Source organism: Pseudovirgaria hyperparasitica (assembly GCF_010093815.1).
Source record: "Pseudovirgaria hyperparasitica strain CBS 121739 unplaced genomic scaffold EJ05scaffold_4, whole genome shotgun sequence".
NCBI classification, from domain to species: domain Eukaryota; kingdom Fungi; phylum Ascomycota; class Dothideomycetes; order Acrospermales; family Acrospermaceae; genus Pseudovirgaria; species Pseudovirgaria hyperparasitica.
Window position 1 is genome coordinate 1,027,119 of NW_022985552.1, and position 19,149 is coordinate 1,046,267.

Consider the following 19,149-nt stretch of genomic DNA (forward strand, 5'->3'; position numbering starts at 1 on the left):
GTGCTTCCTGTCTTGCCACACTTACCCTACATCTCTCTTCATGTCTGCCATCTCTCAACCGTGTCTTGACCGACACCGTACTCCCTCTGTGCTTCAATTGCCACCCACGCCTCCGGACACACGCTTCGTCAAGCCAACCGATCTATCCATACCCTTTTCGCGACTGCACACTGTAAATATTTGCATTGCGCTGTTTTCGGAAGGTCCCGTCGTGACTACCTCACCTCTATCCTGTCACCTCTCAGTTGTTCTTTCCCAATCATCCCTGCTACTCTTCCCGTCTCCTTCCGCCCGAAACTTCCATCAACATCACTACCGGATCGTCCGAGCCATCCTTCACCCGTCTGGCCTCACCTGCTTTTCTACCGGACACGGGCCTTCACAAGCTTAAACCACACCCTCTCAATTCCATACACTTCACCATCCCATCCTCCATATATACCACCATCCCATCCTCCATATATATCACCCCTCTTCCACTCCATCTCACGACCACTCCTGGTATCATTAGCCACTCGCTCTCTACCATTCAACGCGCTTGACTTCTTGACTGTTTCCATCACCTCTCGTTTCTGCGTCTTCTGGGTCTTGAAGCTGCACGGTCACTTCTCTTACCTGGGACCATCACATCATTCTCACTACCATACATCTACGACCATGACTGAGTGCTTGGTTGCCACGACGACGCGTCTGGAGAGGTATCGCATGACCATGGATCAGATTCGGGGAGAGGAGTATCCTATGATGGCGACAAAGACCTATCTTGATCATGCTGGCACTACCGTATGTCACTCAAGTACCTAACTAGGTAATGCCCTGAGCTAAACTGCCCTTTCAGATTCCGGCAAAGTCAATGCTCAAAGCTACGTACGAGGACTTGGTGTCTAATCTCTATGGCAATCCGCATTCGGAGCACAATGACTCCGTGCGCACTAGCCGCAAGGTCGACGCTGTTCGCCGACAGACTCTTCGTTTCTTCAAAGCCGATCCTGCCCACTTTGATGTCATCTTCGTGGCAAACGCTTCGGCCGCCATCAAGCTGGTTGGCGAGTGTTTCCGGGACGCTTCTGAGAAGAAGAAGAAAGGCTTCTGGCTCGGTTATCACCGTGACTGCCACACCAGTGTGGTCGGTCTACGTGAGGCAAGCAAAGGCCGTCACCATTGCTTCAAAGATGACCGTGACGTCAACCAGTGGATCAATGCTGGCGCTCAGTTCAACCGCGATGCTCGAAGACAGCGAAGCAAAGATCAGCTCGGACTGTTTGCATATCCAGGCCAGTCAAACATGACAGGTCGTCGTCTTCCTCTTTCATGGTGAGCTTCATCACTCTTTATTTTCATGGCATGTCGTTGCATTTTCTGTTTCGTTAGAGTGTGAGCATATGCAGTGCGACCGGCCCGCTGCACTTCATTCCACATATTGTCATGGCGTTCGTCATGCATCTAAGATCTGGCACGTGCACAAGCCCGTGCCTTGATTTGCCTCTCCCTTGTATACGTTTGCTGGCGACCCTGAACAGATCTGACGAGAGCCTCCAGGTCAGAGAACATCCGCGCATCGCACTTGCAGGACAACATGTACACTCTGTTGGACGCTGCAGGGCTTGCCACCAGCTGTCAAATTGATCTGAGTGACCCCAGACGTGCTCCTGATTTCATGACCGTCAGCTTCTACAAGATTTTCGGTGGCCCGAATCTCGGAGCCCTGATTGTCCGAAAGGTGGCTGGAGATGTACTACGCTTCCAGAAGGACTTTGGCGGTGGTTCAGTCGACATGGTCATTTCCATGGGTGCCACTTGGCACGCAAAGAAGAGCGAACTTCACGATCGAATGGAGTACGGTACACTGCCCTTTCAGAGCATCATCCAGCTCGGACATGCCTTCAATGCCCACCAGAAGATATACGGCAGTATGGATGCCATCTCAAAGCACACCACCTCCCTGACTCGACTCCTTTACAGGGCACTGACGTCGCTGAGACATTCCAACGGCCGGAACATGGTCGTTGTCTACAACGATGTCCAAGACTATGCCTACGGAAATGCTCTGCTACAAGGTGGCAATATCGCTTTTAACCTGATCGACCAAGATGGCTATCTCGTCGGCTACACTGACGTTGAGAAGAGGGCCAACGACTACAACATCTCGATCCGCTCTGGAAGTCTATGCAATCCCGGTGGTTTTGCTCATTACCTGAACTGGTCCCCGGAAGAGATGAAAAGGGCTTACGAGGCAGGCCATCGCTGCAGTAACCCTACTCAGCTCATGAACGGCAAGCCAACTGGCGTCGTGCGCGTCTCTCTTGGAGCTATGAGCAATGTCACAGATGTTGACAAGTTTATCTGGTTCATTCGAAACAACTACTACAACATGGCAACGACGAGTACCGCTCGCAGCCACCCGATCCGCCACCACAACTCGTGCAACAACCTCGGCATGTATTGTGACAAAGCTGTGGACTCTGCAACAGAAACACTTCGCTCCTTCGATCTCGCCTCATCCAGCTCCGAAGATGATCCTATCAAAACCCTTCGCGCGCGTGTGTCGCTCGCTCAACTCCACCGACCTTCTACGGCGCGCTCTTGGGTCGGGAACCAATTCTCCAAGCTAAATTCCCGATCCAAGATGCCAACCAAGATAGCGGCATAGACTCATGCTGAACATTTCGACTTGTCTACTTATAATATCACTAATCCTATATCCCATTTGTGAGGCACTTTGCCAATGAGCATTCCCCTTTCTGCATGAAATGGCACGTTTTAACTTGATGTTGTTGTTCTTCCCACAAATGATGCATATTTGACTCGCTGATTTCATCTCCTTGCTGTCTGTCATTCTCATGATGAAGGTGGAGGGAATGGGGGCGTCTGATGGTGTCACACGAGTGGTGGTGCTGGACTACTGCAATACACCTTGCGCGCAGAGGACGAGCGGTATTCGCATTTTCCTTCAATAATTTTTACGCAAATCTTCTCATGTGTTTACTGAAAAATAGCCGCTCGGAACGGCTTTGTGGGACGGGTAACGGGCAAAGATGTGTTTCACCATAGATACCCGGAGTATTTCGCTAGTAATGTCATTCGTGTCTATCATAACACCATCTTTTCACTCTCACGCACTCATACGCCCACACACCCACACTCACACTCACACTCACACTCACACCTCCGCGTCTTTCACGGCCTGCCTGATCACGTCATGCCTGCTGCGTAATCCTCTCGTGGAACAACCCAGACATGTGGCCAAAATAAACAAACTATGTCCGCCCTTCCGTTACTCTCCGCTCCGTATCCCACCCACCCAATTCATCACGACGACGACGACAACAACAACGACAGCGACGACAACAACGACAACGACAACGACGACGACAACGACGACAACGACGACGACAACGAATACGACATGTAGACTACGTGTACACTTAACTCCGTGCGTGCGTGCGTGCGTGCGTGCGTCCGTCTGTTTATCCGTTCTGCGTCTCCAATTCGAAGGGGGGACATGGGATATCTCGTCTGCTTTGAAAGGAGAATATATAATCATGACTTTATTCTGCCAGTTTCTTTTTTTTTTTTGGGGGGGGGGGGGGGAAATGGTATCTTCGATCTCATGCATTTGTGATCCTGTACCCTTTTTGGCCTCTTTTCAACCTCTTTCCATCCCATGCACTTTCCAAACCCCTTTCCAGTCCCCTTTCCAATCCCGTACCCTTTCGATACATCCAGCCATTCATCTTCATCCTACGTATCTTCTCTTATCTTCTCTTATCCCATCCTGTGCAAGCTCTGTGCTGACATGACGCTTTCTCCTTCATGACTACTTGGTGCTCATGCCTTCTGCTCATGCCTTCTGCTCACGCTTTCTGCTCACGCTCTGTGATTTGTGACTTCTTTGTCGGAGAGACTGCGTGGAGACTGGTTGGCTTTTTTTTTTTTTTTGGTTTTTCCGTACTTTGGTAAAAAGACTGCTTGTGTTTGTATACTTCCTGAAAAGGGAGAGCTTTTTTTCATACAACGGGGAAAGAATGCCTGTGATAGTGATGGTATTTGGGAGTGATGATAGGATGGAGGAGGGTATTTGAGGGTGTGAAGGATGAGGTCTGGTGGGAAGGATATGTGGTTGGAGTATGTGGTTGGAGTATGTGGTTGGAGTATGTGGTTGGAGTATGTGGTTGGAGTACGTGGTTGGGGTGCGATATAGGGATACCATGTAGGAATACGAGGTGAGTACGAGTACGTGGCATGAATACGAGGTAGTAATAACACTTGAGAAGTAAGAGTGCGCAGGTAGGTCAGTCATCAGCCATCAGCCATCCTCCTTCAGTCATCAGTCGTCAGTAATCAGTAATCAGCCATCAATCATCAATCATCAGTCGTCATCACAGAAACAATATATATACACATAACTACCACGAGTGCATGGTTCCGAGAGAAAGGTAGTCAAAAGGGATGGACATGTATAGCAAGGATTAACATATGCATGCATGCATGCATGCATGATAGCTATAAGGAATTATACGGGCATTCATACGAGGACTTGTCAGAGCCTGCGAAGACGGTGGGAGTAGTTACGAGACGATGGCAGTCAACCGCACGATGGTATTTCCAAGACAATGATAAAGCTAGACTACCATGAACTTGAACCACGAAGTGCTGGGTCGTTAGTAGTGTAATAGAGCGATGTGAGAGTACATCAAACACATACACGATATCGAAACCATGGACTCTGTCGTGCGATAGGATCGAGCAGGATATTCCATAGCATGGCGTACCACATGCCTACACCTACAGCTACATCTACACTGGCATCAATACCATACCTCACCATATTATCGAATCCTTGCCTACGCAAGTTTATACATGGTGTGTATATAGAATATAGATAAATAGAAACGGCGCTACATGAAATCTCGCACGACGACGAAGAAGAAGAAGGAAACCATCGTTGGATGACTATTTTGTAGTAGCAGTAGTTGTAGTTATAGTAGTGAGTAATGTGTATAGGTTTCGCTGGCTAGGTACATGTGTGTTTCTATATCTACTACACCCTCCGATGATTCCGGGTTGGAACATGGGATGACTAAGGCGCATTAAGGAGAGAAAAAAAAAACAATTCAAGACTTGGATAAAACATAGGACTAGAGCAGAACGAAGAGATACAAAGCAAAAGTGGGGAGCGGAAACTACAGAACGGGAGAACCGTAAGGAGAGAATTGAGAATAGAAAGAGAAAACGGGGAGAAAGGGGAGAAAGAAGGGAGCGGATTTCAGAGGACTTTTTTGTGTGTCTGTGTTGGAATGTTGGTATGTTACACGAGCGATTCATGGCATTGCTTCGTGGTTGTTCCTTTCTTGTGTTTATTCGTGCTCATGCTCATGCTCATGCTCATGCTCATGCTCATGCTCATGCTCATGCTCATGCTCATGCTCATGCTCATGCTCATGCTCGGACCAACATCAGCACTGCCACTGGCACCAAATCTCCCCTCCCCGTCCCCGTCCACGTTCCAAGGGCCACTTCCCGGCCGAACCAAGAAAAACATAAGAAAGGGGGCCCGAAGGAGGCCAGGCTCTTGCAAGTCCCTACAGAGAGTCGTACAGATGAAAGAGTAAGGGTACGTGGTATTGCTGGCTGAGTTATGTGCCCGCTCTTGGGGATGGTTGGAATGCTGCTTGGATTAGGTGGAAAGCGAGCTAGGGACAGGATGGGACGTGATGCTCGTGGTGAGGAGTGGGGTTTCTATGTGTCTATGTGCAGAGGCGAGTGCGTGGATGGAGGACACCCATTCGTATATGGAGAGAGAGAGGGAGAGAGAGAGGGAGAGAGAGAGGGAGAGAGAGAGGGAGAGAGAGAGAGTGTGTGTGTATATGTGCGAGTATGCGTGAGCGATACATGCATGCATCATCGTGAATATCCGCTCTTGGCTCTGCGTTCCCACGTCTCTTACACGACACGCTTCGGACATCGAAGGTCTTGCTATGTGCATCTCTGCCTGAACGAGTTGATGTATGTATGAATGAGTGAGTTGATTTACCAAGCACCCAGTCTCCCCACTGATATATCGCCCCATTCCACGAAACCACACGCTCACTCCGTTCCATCTCCATCTCCATCTGCACCACTACACTTTCGCACATCTATATGCTCAGCCGTGCACATTGATCACCGACGCTTCGCATAAGTCTGATCCGCACTCGGCTCTATCGTATGGCATGCATAAATATGTGGAAGCGTCAAAGCCGCAATAAGAAATTCTTTGGAGTCTATAGTACCAGCGCGTTATCATGATATTCGCAATTTCTTCTCTTCTCTTCTCTTTCCTTAACTTTTCCATCTCTCTCCTCTCCCTCCCAAGGATGCAGCTGACTGGGGGGATAATTCCCGAGTTACCCAGACTGAGCGCGATGGACATTGACGCTCTCGATTGACCACCTGCCCACCTGCCCGCCTGCGCAGCAACCTCCCCGCCCCTCCCTTTCATCTTACCCAAAAGCCTCCGTCCTACCACCCACTTAGCACCCGCAGAACCGTCGTCTCCTGTCCCTACCTCCCTGCCCCCCTAACCCCCGGAACGCATCACGTACAAGCTGATCAGCATACCCGCGCCACCGTCCAACCATACACCCCTCCTTACCACTCAATGCCAGCACGCGCTAGAAAGTGTCATGGCCCACAAAGACCGTGCATTGAGGCCGGCAGGGTGAGTGTCAGAGTACAGCAGAGTTGGGGAGTTAAGTTTGTACGAGGGAGAGTGTAAGGGATGGAGGATACAGACTGGAGATGGGGAGGGGGGATAGGGAGGGTGCGTGGGATGGTGGGTGGGTGCATCCCTTGCTTGCGTGCGCGCGGTGGTGGGAAGGGGGGAGGGGGATAGATCTGGGGGGCAAGGGAGAAGAGGGAGAGTGGGTTGGTGTTGGGAGAATCGGGCAAGGGAATAGAGCATGAGCGGACAGACTGGGCGGTCTTGGTGAGGATGATGGATGCAATACGCGCGACTGCGTAGACGGAACAGTACGAAATAAGAGTGTATGTGATGTACGAGCGGCAAGGAATGCACTTGATCAAAGGAGCATCACACCAAACAATACATGCCGAGAAGGTTCAGAGTCACAGACACGAGTTCATCCAGATACCTTGCTGCATACAACAGATACGCAACAAAGGTCTCTTTTGACGGATCAACACGTCGCTCGCTGGTGGCAGAACTACCCGCCTCTACAAGAGACAAAGAACTGCAGCTAGCAGTGCAGCATGTTGACTGTCTGAGCGGCATCAAAGTACCCATGTCTGTGTTTATTGCAAAGAAGAGTCCATGCATACGCTTCAAACAAGTAGGTCTACGTATCGATCCAGTGAAGTCGTCTGCGTGGTCCTAAGACCAGGCCCTTACATCCAACAAAGGAGCACAATGAAGTCCGTTCCATCTCATGGAGGCGATAGGGTGTATTGGGCGGAAAGAGGGTATTGGGAGAGCGCTCGAAGTGTGGGCGGGTGCTGTTGAGTACGGCATTTGCAGCAGTGACGATGACACCGTGATGCATTGCACGAGGTGAAACCAAGCCTTCATCATGACAGCCTGGTCAGATGGGAATCCTCGGGCGTACACATAACCCAGCCTTGGAAATGAGCTAGTTTTATGTCCATCATAGCGTTCGTCCGGTTGCGAGAACCAAGCTATGTCAACACAGGTAACGCTTTAGGACGGTTTCACAGCCTAAGATAACCAGAAAGAAACCCCGAAAGATATGGTTCGAATCATCATACAACGCTATCAATCATGTTTCAATCTTCTCTCGAACCACGATGCTGACTTCAAGCGTCGTCATCACAGCGTGGGTCTAGTAGCGTGGCGACTGGACAATGAACAGACTGACTGCATAGTTGTATCTTGGTTCGTCTATTGTGACTTGGTACCCTTGGAAGCAAATCGAGCTACGAGTCGCGTGAACTTTGCACGAATGAAACCTTTCAGCCCTCCAGGTCCCACGCTAGCAACCTCATCTGCTGCAACAAATCTACGGACCAACGGGTTGAAGATGCTCCCAAAGCCGAGCGCCATTACAGTACTCGTCAGGATGATGACATTATAGGGCATGCTAAAATCAGGAGTCGGTAAAGGTAAGAGAAGACTCGTGGTGCGAAGGTATGCACCGCGCGACGCTTTAGCCTCTTTAGGCGACAGTAACCTGATGACTGCTGGTGCGACATCAAACCCTCGATTCGCGTCAGGCGGATACTCTGTATAGCGCAGAATGGCTTTATCAAAGTCATATGTTAGCGTGAGCGTTGATGCTGGAGGCACGGAAAGAAGTAGTTCCAAGTGGGTGCCTCGGTGGCGGTCGACAGCGGGACGGTAGTACGTTTCGACGATAGGATTTTCAACGGCGCCAGATGTGGCGTTGGTGGCGGAGGAACTTGATACAGAGGCGTGAAGAGTGTGGAGGTACGGTTTCATGAACCAAGGTAGGGATTCCAAATAGACAAAGTCGATGGCGGAGGTGGTTGATGGATTGTTGATGACTGCTTGGACACTGCCGCGTTCTTGCCCATATCCGTTGATAGAGCGGGCGGCATAAAGGTGTGGTTGTGGAAGTGGTGTATCGACCAAGAGGGTCTGATCGGGAAGTTCGAGATCAAAGTCGTCACCGTCTAGGTAATTTGTCAGTTTCATTGTTGAACCGCGTTCGTTAGTCTTGAAGACTTACTAGAAAGCTTGTAGCATCGAAGGAAGCCATCCTCATGCCTGTGCTCGGAGAAGCTTGAGGAAGTATTCACCCGCACTTCACGTTCAGGTGGGACGTTGATGCAAATTGTCTCAGACCCTTCACCGCTTAAATCTGCCAAATGACAGGAGCCCTTGATGGGACGTCCAAAGACCTCCGTCAGAGACCAAGTAGGGTCAGAGGATCTGTGCAGGGGATAACATGCATCGCCGTAAGCGCTATAGTGCTTCGAAGAATCGCAGACAAGATCCTCCATCTTACCAGGTCTTGGTATGGGATTTTCTAAACTGTGTTAGCTGGAGGGCATGATATGAATATCTTGCTAACCTCGTGGCCGCTTAGACCGTTCGATATCAAGTACCATGTCCACGGTCTGCTCCATTTCTAGGATACATTCGGATCCATCAGCCGGGCATACGGGTCTGACATCGATGGACATCGTCTGCCATGATGCATCAAACAGCTTGTGTCCGTCGAACAGACTCGAAATGCCAGCTTTGCCCTTACACGGAAGGAGCTTAAGAAAAGGTGTGAGATTCTCTGTGCACACAACCTCGTGAGGTAACGTGCCATGTAGTAAGTGTAAACTTGACAACGAGCTCTCTGAGTGGGAGCCTTCGGGTTGGAACGACATCACAGGACGTATCGTCTTTGTGGAATCGATGAAGTTGAGGGACGCACAAAACAGGCCGGAAAGAGTGTTGGTGAGGGTGAGCCATTGGGCATTCGCCCTAGGATTTCATTAGCTGGGATCTTCATGTTATATCGTTCATGCACACTGTTCTTCTGAATCTGCCTCAAGCCATGCCCATAGTTCTACTCCAGTTCCCCCCTCCCTCGCACCATTCCATGGAAGGGCACCCCAGCTCTCCGCATCCCAACGTCCAACGCTAAATCGAAGGTGTAACTCTTTCGTGTTAGTGTGCTGGAGGATTTGACCAAGCGAACGTGGGAAAAGTCTGAAGTTCTGTTGGTCGAAGGCGCTTGCAGATGTGTTGCTCCGAAAGTTGAACGAGGCGAGAAGTGCGGACTGCGGAAGAGGTCTCAAAAGGAGACGTTCATGGTAGTCGGAAGGTCCTGCGCCAGCGTATGCGGCGTGTAGAGGCGCAACTAGAAGAGTGAAAAGGAAATGAAACAGCATTACGGCCTTCCCGCCGACGCTGTCAAGAGAAGAATCACTTCGATTTAACGAGTCGTTGAGCCTATACTCTCTTGCATGCTATATAACATGTCCAAGCTCTCCACGTTCATGACAGACGCGTCGGCTGCACTTCGGAGCTTCGCGCGCAATCTTATAGATTTCTCGAACACCCACAGAGGTCATATCAGGTCGCGAGCTTTCATAACGGATAGATTGCCTAAAGCTCCACAGTCGAACCAGAACCGTCTATCTAGATCTCTGAACGTAATGGCAGCTGAACAGCGTAGGCTGCTTGGTATGTTTCTGAACTGGAAGCTAGAATGTTATGTAGCAGCTAACAGAATTTCCAGAGCAGCTTATGGGCGAACAGCTCATGGCTGGCCCGGGTCCTCGCGCACCCCAACTTGCTATCACGGACCCGAAAGTCTGTCGCTCCTATCTCGCAGGAACATGTCCTCATGACCTATTCACCAACACGAAGCAAGATTTCGGACCATGCCCCAAAGTCCACAGCGAGGCGCTGAAGTCGGAGTACGATGGAGCAGATGAGACGCAGAGGAGGAAATGGGGCTTTGAGTTCGATTACCTGCGCGATATGCAACGCATCATCGACGACTGCAACAGAAGAATAGACACGGCACAAAGGAGGCTAGAGAAGACCCCGGATGAGATCCGGCAAACAAATCTGCTGGTCAGCAATCCCCATCTGCATGGTTCCTACTATCACTAATCCTACAGCTCAAACAAATCTCGGACCTTTCTCAGACAATCGATTGTGGCCTCCAGGAAGTGCAGATACTTGCTGAAGAAGGCGCCATAAACCTAGCTGTCACCGAATACTTCAAGATCAAGCAAGCAAAGCAGTCCAAAGAAGACAGGGAGCGCGAACTCAAGGCATTATCTGATACATCAGGTCCATCTGGACATCAGAAACTTCAGGTGTGCGATGTTTGCGGTGCTTATCTAAGCCGTCTCGATAATGATCGACGTCTTGCCGACCACTTCTACGGCAAAATGCACTTGGGATATGCGCAAATGCGGAAGACTTACGAGACTCTACAGAAAGAGCTGAAGGGGCGTGCTCCGCCTCCAAGAGAGGATGTCAGCGGGAGGGGCGATTTCGACAGCCCGTATGGCGACAGAGGCGGATGGGGCGGTGGACGTGGAAGAGGTGGTGGCTGGGGTCGTGGTGGAGGCGGTTTCAGGGGAGGTAGAGGCGGCGGTGGAGGCTTTGGTAGATACTGATGGGCTGACATTCAATCTTCTTCTTTGGGTCTGTACTTAGCGAGGCGTCCTGGAATGTCAGTATGGGGATTTGAAGGATGTTCATGTCCTACAGCGGATGGGAAGACATTCTGTATATGATAAATGGCAGGCATAACACAGCACGACGCAGAGAAATGCTCTCATCGTCTAGCTTTTTCAATCTGTAACCTCCAACTTTAGTCATCATGGAGACTTGTAATGCATTACAGTATTATACGTTAAGTCAGTATACATGCAACATTAAATAATATCGGGTACAGCCGTGTGATTGGACGGCTCACCATCCGGATGAATATGACGTGCACGGTTCACCCACCACCGCAAGGCGAACCCTGGCCACACGTTCGACCACGAACGTATGGCGGCCAAATATTTATCAACTTTACCACACGACACCATAACACATCGCTTTTGAAGATCGCTGACACACATCCATATCCGAAGTCGCAAATAAGTCTTTCAAATAACTCAATCACCCTACTCCAACAACCCCTACTGCCATCGTGCAGACATACTCCACGATTATGTCTAGACGACCCAACCCTGCCGCTGACCGCGCGCAACAGAATACCCAGACTCTCAAGAGCTTAGTAAAGCTAGAAGCAAACAAGAGCTGCGCAGATTGCAAAAGGAATAAGCGTATGCATTGCGCTTCAAGTCATGTGGAAAAATACTCACCAAATTGGCAGATCCAAGATGGGCAAGTTGGAACTTAGGGGTTTTTGTTTGCATACGGTGCGCTTAGTAGACCACTGGATAAAGTAAAACTCGCTGACAGACCGCAAAAGATGCTCAGGTATACACCGAGGGATGGGAACCCACATAAGCCGAGTAAAATCAGTCGATCTAGACTCCTGGACAGACGAGCAGTTACAAAGCATGTTGAAATGGGGTAATGCTAAAGCCAACAAGTATGTACGGTCCCACCGCTGTTATGGATCTTGACTCACAGACTTAGATACTGGGAACACAAACTCGCGCCCGGGCACGTGCCTGCTGAAGCGTATGTTGAAACTTATGAATGGCAGCCCCCACTCTGACGATGGAAATAGCAAGATGGAGAATTTCATTCGAACTAAGTATGAGTCGAAACGGTGGGTCATGGAGGGAGGTATCCCAGACCCGGCCACACTTGGAGGAGACGTAGACGATGATGTTGTATGTACCATCTTCTTTCTACAGTAGACTACTCCTGTCGCGGTTGTTGCTAATCGAATTCATAGCCTCTCAGTGTCGTACAAGAGAAAGCTAAGATCGAACGATCGACTTCACTCAATGCCGCGCGCGCTCCCACGGGTCGAGTTCCACCTCCCTCGAGACCCCAGCAAAACATTGATCTTTTCGGCGACGACCCATCACCTGCCCCTCAGAGACCAAGCACTACAGGACCTCCGTTGAATGTGCCCCCGAAGTCGGAAGCGGCTGCACCTAAGCACACCAAGCCAGCAGACTCGCTTCTTGGATTTGACTTCTTCGGAACGCCTGCTGCTGCACCGCCCGCGAGGCCCTCCAGCCACTCTGCAGCTGCTACTGGACCCTCCATACCATCACGGCCGGATCTGAAGCAGTCAATCCTTTCTCTGTACGCATCAGCCCCGAAACCGGCACCACAAGTGCAGCCTCAGCAGCATGGTCAGACGGATTCCTTTGGTGGACTCATGTCTGCCGGGCCTTCACAGCAATCGCCGCAATCGGCAGTTGGCCTCAACGATGCATTTAGCAGCCTTTCATTTGAGTCCAATACCACACAACAGCAGCCGCGATCATCCGCTTTTTCAGGCCTGGCTACTTTCTCTAATCAGCGTTCTTCGCCGGCCCCGTCAGCTGCGCCCGCAGCTTTTGGCGGAGGAGGCGATTTTTTCAATGCCCAGCCGAAGGCGACAAAGCCAGCGAACCCTCCACCTCAACAACACAATCATCAATCATCGAAGCAGTTCAGCAACATGAATGACCTTTTCTCTACCCCAGCTCCAGCCGCTCAACCTAAACCAGCACCTAAAGCCACCAGCGGCATGGGGGACCTATTTGATCTGACCGCGCCTACATCACCACCTGTACCACCCAAGCCAGCTACTCAGACCTCACCACATACATACTCCGCTTTCAACCTATCTGCTCCTGCTCAACAACCACAGGCTTCACTGAAACCACAACCCGTGACCTCGCCAAGCTTCTCTTCGGGCTTCAACTCAGACCCCTGGGGCACGAACGATGCATGGGCGAATAGTAAATCCACTACTTCTTCCCAGCCACCATCATCCATAACTAAGGTATCTACTACTGATGACTTCGGAGGCTGGGGTAGCACCATAACCCCTGCGAAACCAACATCACCTAAGGTAACTGCGGACGACGACTTTGGCGGCTGGAGCACCGCCCCGCCCGTATCATCTGGTTCGAATAACTTACCAAAAACCACTGGAGCTTTCGGTGCAGGGGGTGATGATCTTTTCTCAAATGTGTGGGAATGATTGGAAGGAAACCAACAAACTCCATGTACTGGGGGAGTTTGGAGCATGATAAGTAGACGTAGTAGAGTGGAGTATACCATTATGACATTTGAACATTAAGTTGCAAGGATACTTGCCAGGGTCGCTGTATAAATATATAGTCGACATATCAATGTTCAAGTAGAACGCTCGCAGCACGCTCCCACCGTGAACTCCTAAATCAGAGAGCGCGCCAACATACTCGAAACCTAGGATATTGGCACACTTAACCCACTGTTGATCCAGCACGGCTCCCCTTCCTCTTATGTGCCCCCTAGCCCGTAAAAAAGCCCCATATCCACCATAGCAATATCACCACGACCGAAATAATGCCCGCAAGCTTAAAGATGGCGACTTTGTTTCCTGACTGTGCCATACGACCCATACGTACGGCGGAAGTCTTGAGCGAGGTGGAGAAGTTTGAAAATGTCTCAGACTACGTGTGTGCACGTTAGCAACTGTGGGGCCCAGAGATGTAAGGCCTAGAGAGAGTATGTATCGTGGAGGAACGTTTGGAAGGCGAGCCTCCGAAGGGCAGGATATATGACATACGGTGTTCTCAATGACCCTCTGGTCGCGCGCTTGGTCGTAGATATCGATCGTTACGCCGCGCAGCGCGGACACTTTGTTGGAAAGCTCATCGAGGGCGGAGTTATTCTGGCGCTCGCGCTCGTACGCCTCGGACATGGTTGTGGCTCGGATCGTGCAGGTGTTTTGTGGCGACTTTATGAGATCATGTATGTGGTGTAGAGTAGTGTGATCTGGGGGTAGAGATTGCGATAGGCAAGATGCGAGGGCAGTCGCTGGGCGTTGGTTCAAGACGAGTTGCTGGATGTGACTTGGACTGAGGTGTGATATGGATCCATGCGTAGATTTGAGAATCCGTCTGTAACCTTTTCAGCGCGACTCTTGGCACGCGTCGCGCAAAGATATTAAAGATTATATATACTTTTAGTTATATCTAAAGAATACTTATTAAGTGCTTTTAAAGACTAAATAGATAATAGAGAAAATCTCGATTTTCTTATTTTCTCTACTACGTACCTTAGTACTTTAGTAGTTCTAAGGTAAGTTTTAAGAATAGGAGAAAAAGTAGTATATTGCGCGCGAATTCTAGAGAACTAGCTTAATACCTCATGTCGTAGTCTAAAATCACGCATAACTACTCATCCGGTAATTCTCATTGGTAATTCAAGATAGATAGGACAGGGATTACTTGAACACTACCTAGTCTCTACAATGGCCTATAAATAAATACTAATAGGAAGGTTAAGATCTTGGTGCGGCCCCTGTGGCTAAGATTATTCCTATATATTTATACTATACGGGCCCAGAGATAATTCGAATAGCCTTCCCCCTACACTCTCATCTGCTCCTAACTATTGAGGAATGGTTTCTCTTACGCTCTTCGCTGTCCTATTTTCGATATTCTTTCTATCATGCATTACTCAGGCTTATTATACTTCTCACATTTCTCACACACCTAATCCCGACTCCTACTACATACATCCTTCATGTCACGACGAGAGTGTCGTGATGGTTGCTATTTCAGAAGCAATTTATATGGCACGTCGGAGTGTCGATCGTCTAGATTCGATACTCACTCCCGAAGATCAGTCGATGGCCTCCGAAGAAGCTGTTGTTATGCGCGAAATACTTGACTATACATTTGGCATCAACGACGATAACTGGTATCTTACCCGTCAAGTGCACGAAGCCATGAGGTCGATCGCATCTATGGAACGCACTTGGGATTTAGACGCTAGCAAGGTGCGCTTCTATTGCGATAATGATAAACGCTTTGTTTCTCCACCCGAAGAGGTGGTACACAGGGCGGATTCACTGGGCAATATATTACCATGGCGCTCTTGGTTGAATCGCTCCAATGCCTCTCGCTACTCTTATTATTTCGATGCCGAGCAAAATAGGGATGGTACTCAGCCGTGGCGCTGGAGAAGGGGCACGCCACTATGTCGTAGTCGTGTTGACGAACATGTTCGGTATATCTGGCAGCTGCAGTCGTACCCATTTGCCGAGATTGTTCTTTGCCCCGTGTGGCCCACGCGCTCCAGAGTCTCATCAATCTATAATCTCTTGAAGGAAGTGGATGGGAAATTAAGCATGGGGCTGAGTCTTTCTGAACGTCAAACTAGTAATCCCAGTCCTACTTACCTTACTAATGGTGGCGAGGTCTACTATCTATCATCAATGCGTAGTCTATCACTCCTAAAAGACTGGGTACAAGTACGGGGTGAGTTCTAGTTTCTTCTGGTAGCTAGTCTACTAATAATTGGATATAGAGCCTAGAGCAAGTGACGGGGATGACCATAAATGGGAGGAGGTGGTCGTGGAGCCCCCAGAGAGAAAATTATCATCTGTAGCAAATTATGGTCAGTCTGTGTACCTAATTACGCTTACTTACTAATAATAGCTTAGCATTCTTCGGCTTACTTACATTCCTACTAGACTACAACATCAAGCTAAGTCCATTTAAGAGTCAAGCTATGGTCGGGGACTTAGTCCATTTTGTAGACTCAGACGAGTCAGACGAGGAGGAGTAATATAGAGGAATGCGATGATCGCACAAATATACTCCTATCTTAGACTACGAGCCGCGAGTGCTGTTCTACAGTCACCCCTGGACATCCAGATCTATAGTGGCACGTACTAATGAGAAAACAATATCTCAACGCTCGAAAGACCATTCATTTTAGACTCCTAAAAGTCTAGAAGTGTACATAATACTATAGCTAGCGGAGCTCGTGAATATATATGTCTTTAAACACTACTATTCGTATGTCTCTGAAGATAAAGCACAGCTTTATATCGCTGCTCATGAATAAATTCCTTCTCTCTAGGTGGACAGAAGATTTATAATAACATCACCTATAAAGAAACATGCACGTGTTCATCACGAGGTACCAGTCTGAGTTCGTGGCATGCTTGTAATTCATTGTCTATGCATTGTTGTGGAATAAGCTACACATGTTTGACAGTCCTCAATCCTGGTACCTGCTCAGGAAGTCCGTCATCGCCTCCTGCATCTTCCTCCCATCTGAAGCAAGATCTTCCTCCTTGCGAGAGTAATAATCTCTCTGGTTGTCGATGATCACCCGGTGCGCCTCGATTATGGCATGCAGCAGTTGGATGTGCTCCTGCAAACTTCGTATAGTATGTGGGCGTCTCATGGGCGGGACTTCTGGGAGTCGCTCCAGGAAAGGGTTCTCTAGATCAAGTTCTCGCTCGATCGATCGAGCCACGTCCTCGGAGCTAGTGGATGATGATGAGAGCTTGCGTTTCTTCACGGGGAGTTCGTCGACACGGCGGTCTGCAGCCGGAGAGGCATCATCACGCTTCCGCTTGCCATTGGCGTTGTCAGACAGTGAGGTCGCTTGGCTGGGAGAGGACTCGACGGCAGAGTCAACGGTATCCACATCGGGAGGAGGGAGGTGAGGTGAGAGTCCATGACACATGAGAGCGAAACGCTCAATTTCTGCTCCGTCAGCTGGTGGGGTTTGTGTTCCACTGTGCTCGTGGAAGAAGGTACCTGGCACGAGATTATCCAGCTCTCTGGGTGAAATCTTGCGCTGTTTTGTCTTGTTCGCAACGGTAGGTGGTGACTTTGAAATCGATTTCTTCGAGTTCGAGGTCGATTTCGACGTGGATCTGGACTTAGACTTAGACTTGGACTTGGACTTTGCCAGAGAACCGCACTTCAGTGCTGTTCCGGGATTGTGACCGCTGTTTGCAGGCTTTGCAAGGATCTTCTGATCTTTTGTTACATCCTCATGTTGGATGCTGAGATGTGGCTGCTCTATAGCTGCCTTTGCTGCCATGGCCCTCTCAGCTGCGTCCTGTTGTTTCTTTTGCATGAGCTTCTCGGTATGATGTAGTTCGTGTAAGGCCCGCTCGACGTCATTGGCATTGACCCATTTGGGTTCAGGCAGGCCTTTGGCGATGGCTTCTTTCTGGCGATCACGTTTTCCTATTGTCTTCTCCCATCGCTGTCTGTTGGCAAGCATGATGGCCTCGGCAGCTTTCGCACGGCGATCAGAAGTGAAGGAAGCGATCTGGGCTAGAGCCTGCAGTAGAGCAAAATCCCAGAATTTAGGGGCACGGGGCGAACAGACAGCGGTGTTCAATAGTTCTTCGACGGGCTTTCCCCAATGGCCGTTGATGATGTCGACACACCCTTCGGGAGTGGCCAATGGATCGAAGTCTTCAAGATGCTCAAGAGGGTCCCAATCAAGGCCGACATCCTCTTTCTTGATGAGGGGGTCTTCATTCGACTCATCCTCGAGTTTGACAACGACCTCCTGGGTCGCGTTCGATGCAATAGCAATAGAAGTGGAAGGGGATCCAGATCCAGATCCATAGGGAGTAGATTCCTTGGGATTGATAGATTTAGACATGGTGGCAGAAATTTCAACCTTGGAGTGTTAACGAGAGATTGCCATTTCAAGCGATAAGGACTTACAGTCTGCGGGAGGCAGGATTATAGAAAAGTGTTCAATTTTGAATGTAGCTTCGAATACTCGACGAGGAGAGTTCCTGTGACAGAGACCTATAATGAACGAAATGATCGTCAGGCGTACAAACAGTGTATCTTCAGCAATCGAGTGGACAAGATGTTTGCCGATTGTGCAGAGACGACAGCGTTGTGAACGAGAATCTCTGCAGATGGTGATTTTTGGGTAGGTGCAGGGGAAGGTGGGTTGATTGATCGAGAGAAGGTTATGGTAGACAGAGATCTTCGATGATCAAGATGCGTGCACAATGTATACGGAAAATAGGTTGAGTACCGAAGAAGGATGCGGCGATGTGCATCAAGTGTTTTGAAGATGAGAAGAACCGGTCAGAGATTTCGCGTTGCTTTATACAGGCGAAATTGCAGGCTCGGGGGTTGGTGCGTCCTAAGTGATTTGGAAGTGAACAATAGGAAAAGTGGTCGGCGACACACGCAACTAGGGGCTATTGAGCACATCTCCTCAAACACTGCTTTTCAATGACGCAATTGTTAGCCATAGACCGCCTTACGAAAAGATGAATTGTGTAAACGAGGCGTGAAAGTGCACATGCACTCCTGAATAGGCGGCCTGGACCAACGGGCCCAGCTCAGTGTTGATTGAAAGTCGAAGACAAAAGAGATAAGAATAGAGGACTGTTATGATCATACTTCTGAAAGACCATGGGACATTCCGGTAAATGGGAGGACTCTAATACGATATATCATGGTTCTCAATGCTCCAGGTTTGATACAATAAAGATGATCATTGGATTGGGGGTCGAGACAGAGCAATGACTGGAAACCGCATGATCCAGCGAGAGATAACATGGTTTATCAATTCTGCCCGGAGTCGTTGTTGGCATAACTGTGGTTGTACTGCATCGAAGCATTGTTGTGAACGTTGACGATTTGCCAAGGCTCCTGAGTGACTTGAAGCAACCTGGAGGCGTAAGCCTTGATTATTAATTACAGTAAGGGTAAAAAAGCGTGACTTGGTGGGGTAATGCCATCCGGATCCATGAC

General features: G+C 49.4%; 7 protein-coding genes across 7 annotated transcripts; 4 read left to right on the top strand and 3 right to left on the bottom strand.

Moving 5' to 3' along the window:
• The first annotated feature begins 395 nt into the window (after positions 1–395).
• EJ05DRAFT_536523 (PLP-dependent transferase) lies at positions 396–3,073 on the top strand. The gene is made up of 3 exons (XM_033749317.1): positions 396–783; positions 839–1,314; positions 1,540–3,073. Exons 1-3 carry the CDS (start codon positions 658–660, stop codon positions 2,648–2,650), a joined length of 1,713 nt encoding a protein of 570 aa, XP_033602861.1. The 5' UTR covers positions 396–657; the 3' UTR covers positions 2,651–3,073.
• A 4,824-nt stretch (positions 3,074–7,897) lies between these two features.
• EJ05DRAFT_498369 (GPI transamidase component GPI16 precursor) lies at positions 7,898–9,864 on the bottom strand (the record flags this gene model as incomplete). Its single annotated transcript, XM_033746673.1, has 4 exons — positions 7,898–8,649; positions 8,706–9,005; positions 9,051–9,454; positions 9,503–9,864. The coding sequence occupies 4 exons, from the start codon at positions 9,862–9,864 to the stop codon at positions 7,898–7,900; spliced, it is 1,818 nt and encodes a 605-aa protein (XP_033602862.1).
• A 169-nt stretch (positions 9,865–10,033) lies between these two features.
• Positions 10,034–11,302, top strand: EJ05DRAFT_462469 (LUC7-domain-containing protein). Its single transcript, XM_033742684.1, has 3 exons — positions 10,034–10,159; positions 10,215–10,555; positions 10,603–11,302. The coding sequence occupies exons 1-3, from the start codon at positions 10,132–10,134 to the stop codon at positions 11,107–11,109; spliced, it is 876 nt and encodes a 291-aa protein (XP_033602863.1). The 5' UTR covers positions 10,034–10,131; the 3' UTR covers positions 11,110–11,302.
• Positions 11,303–11,471: 169 nt separating this feature from the next.
• On the top strand, positions 11,472–13,766 carry EJ05DRAFT_283542 (ArfGap-domain-containing protein). The gene is made up of 6 exons (XM_033740464.1): positions 11,472–11,769; positions 11,820–11,865; positions 11,919–12,041; positions 12,089–12,133; positions 12,183–12,288; positions 12,354–13,766. Exons 1-6 carry the CDS (start codon positions 11,655–11,657, stop codon positions 13,599–13,601), a joined length of 1,683 nt encoding a protein of 560 aa, XP_033602864.1. The 5' UTR covers positions 11,472–11,654; the 3' UTR covers positions 13,602–13,766.
• On the bottom strand, positions 13,678–14,479 carry EJ05DRAFT_474294 (uncharacterized protein). The gene is made up of 2 exons (XM_033743583.1): positions 14,172–14,479; positions 13,678–14,055 (listed from the first exon to the last, which is right to left on the bottom strand). Exons 1-2 carry the CDS (start codon positions 14,304–14,306, stop codon positions 13,894–13,896), a joined length of 297 nt encoding a protein of 98 aa, XP_033602865.1. The 5' UTR covers positions 14,307–14,479; the 3' UTR covers positions 13,678–13,893.
• A 468-nt stretch (positions 14,480–14,947) lies between these two features.
• Positions 14,948–16,187, top strand: EJ05DRAFT_536527 (uncharacterized protein). Its single transcript, XM_033749318.1, has 3 exons — positions 14,948–15,870; positions 15,920–16,009; positions 16,056–16,187. Exons 1-3 carry the CDS (start codon positions 15,009–15,011, stop codon positions 16,178–16,180), a joined length of 1,077 nt encoding a protein of 358 aa, XP_033602866.1. The 5' UTR covers positions 14,948–15,008; the 3' UTR covers positions 16,181–16,187.
• Positions 16,188–16,310: 123 nt separating this feature from the next.
• EJ05DRAFT_283595 (uncharacterized protein) lies at positions 16,311–18,254 on the bottom strand. The gene is made up of 3 exons (XM_033740465.1): positions 18,097–18,254; positions 17,334–18,049; positions 16,311–17,285 (listed from the first exon to the last, which is right to left on the bottom strand). The coding sequence occupies exons 2-3, from the start codon at positions 18,029–18,031 to the stop codon at positions 16,619–16,621; spliced, it is 1,365 nt and encodes a 454-aa protein (XP_033602867.1). The 5' UTR covers positions 18,032–18,049; positions 18,097–18,254; the 3' UTR covers positions 16,311–16,618.
• Positions 18,255–19,149: the final 895 nt, after the last annotated feature.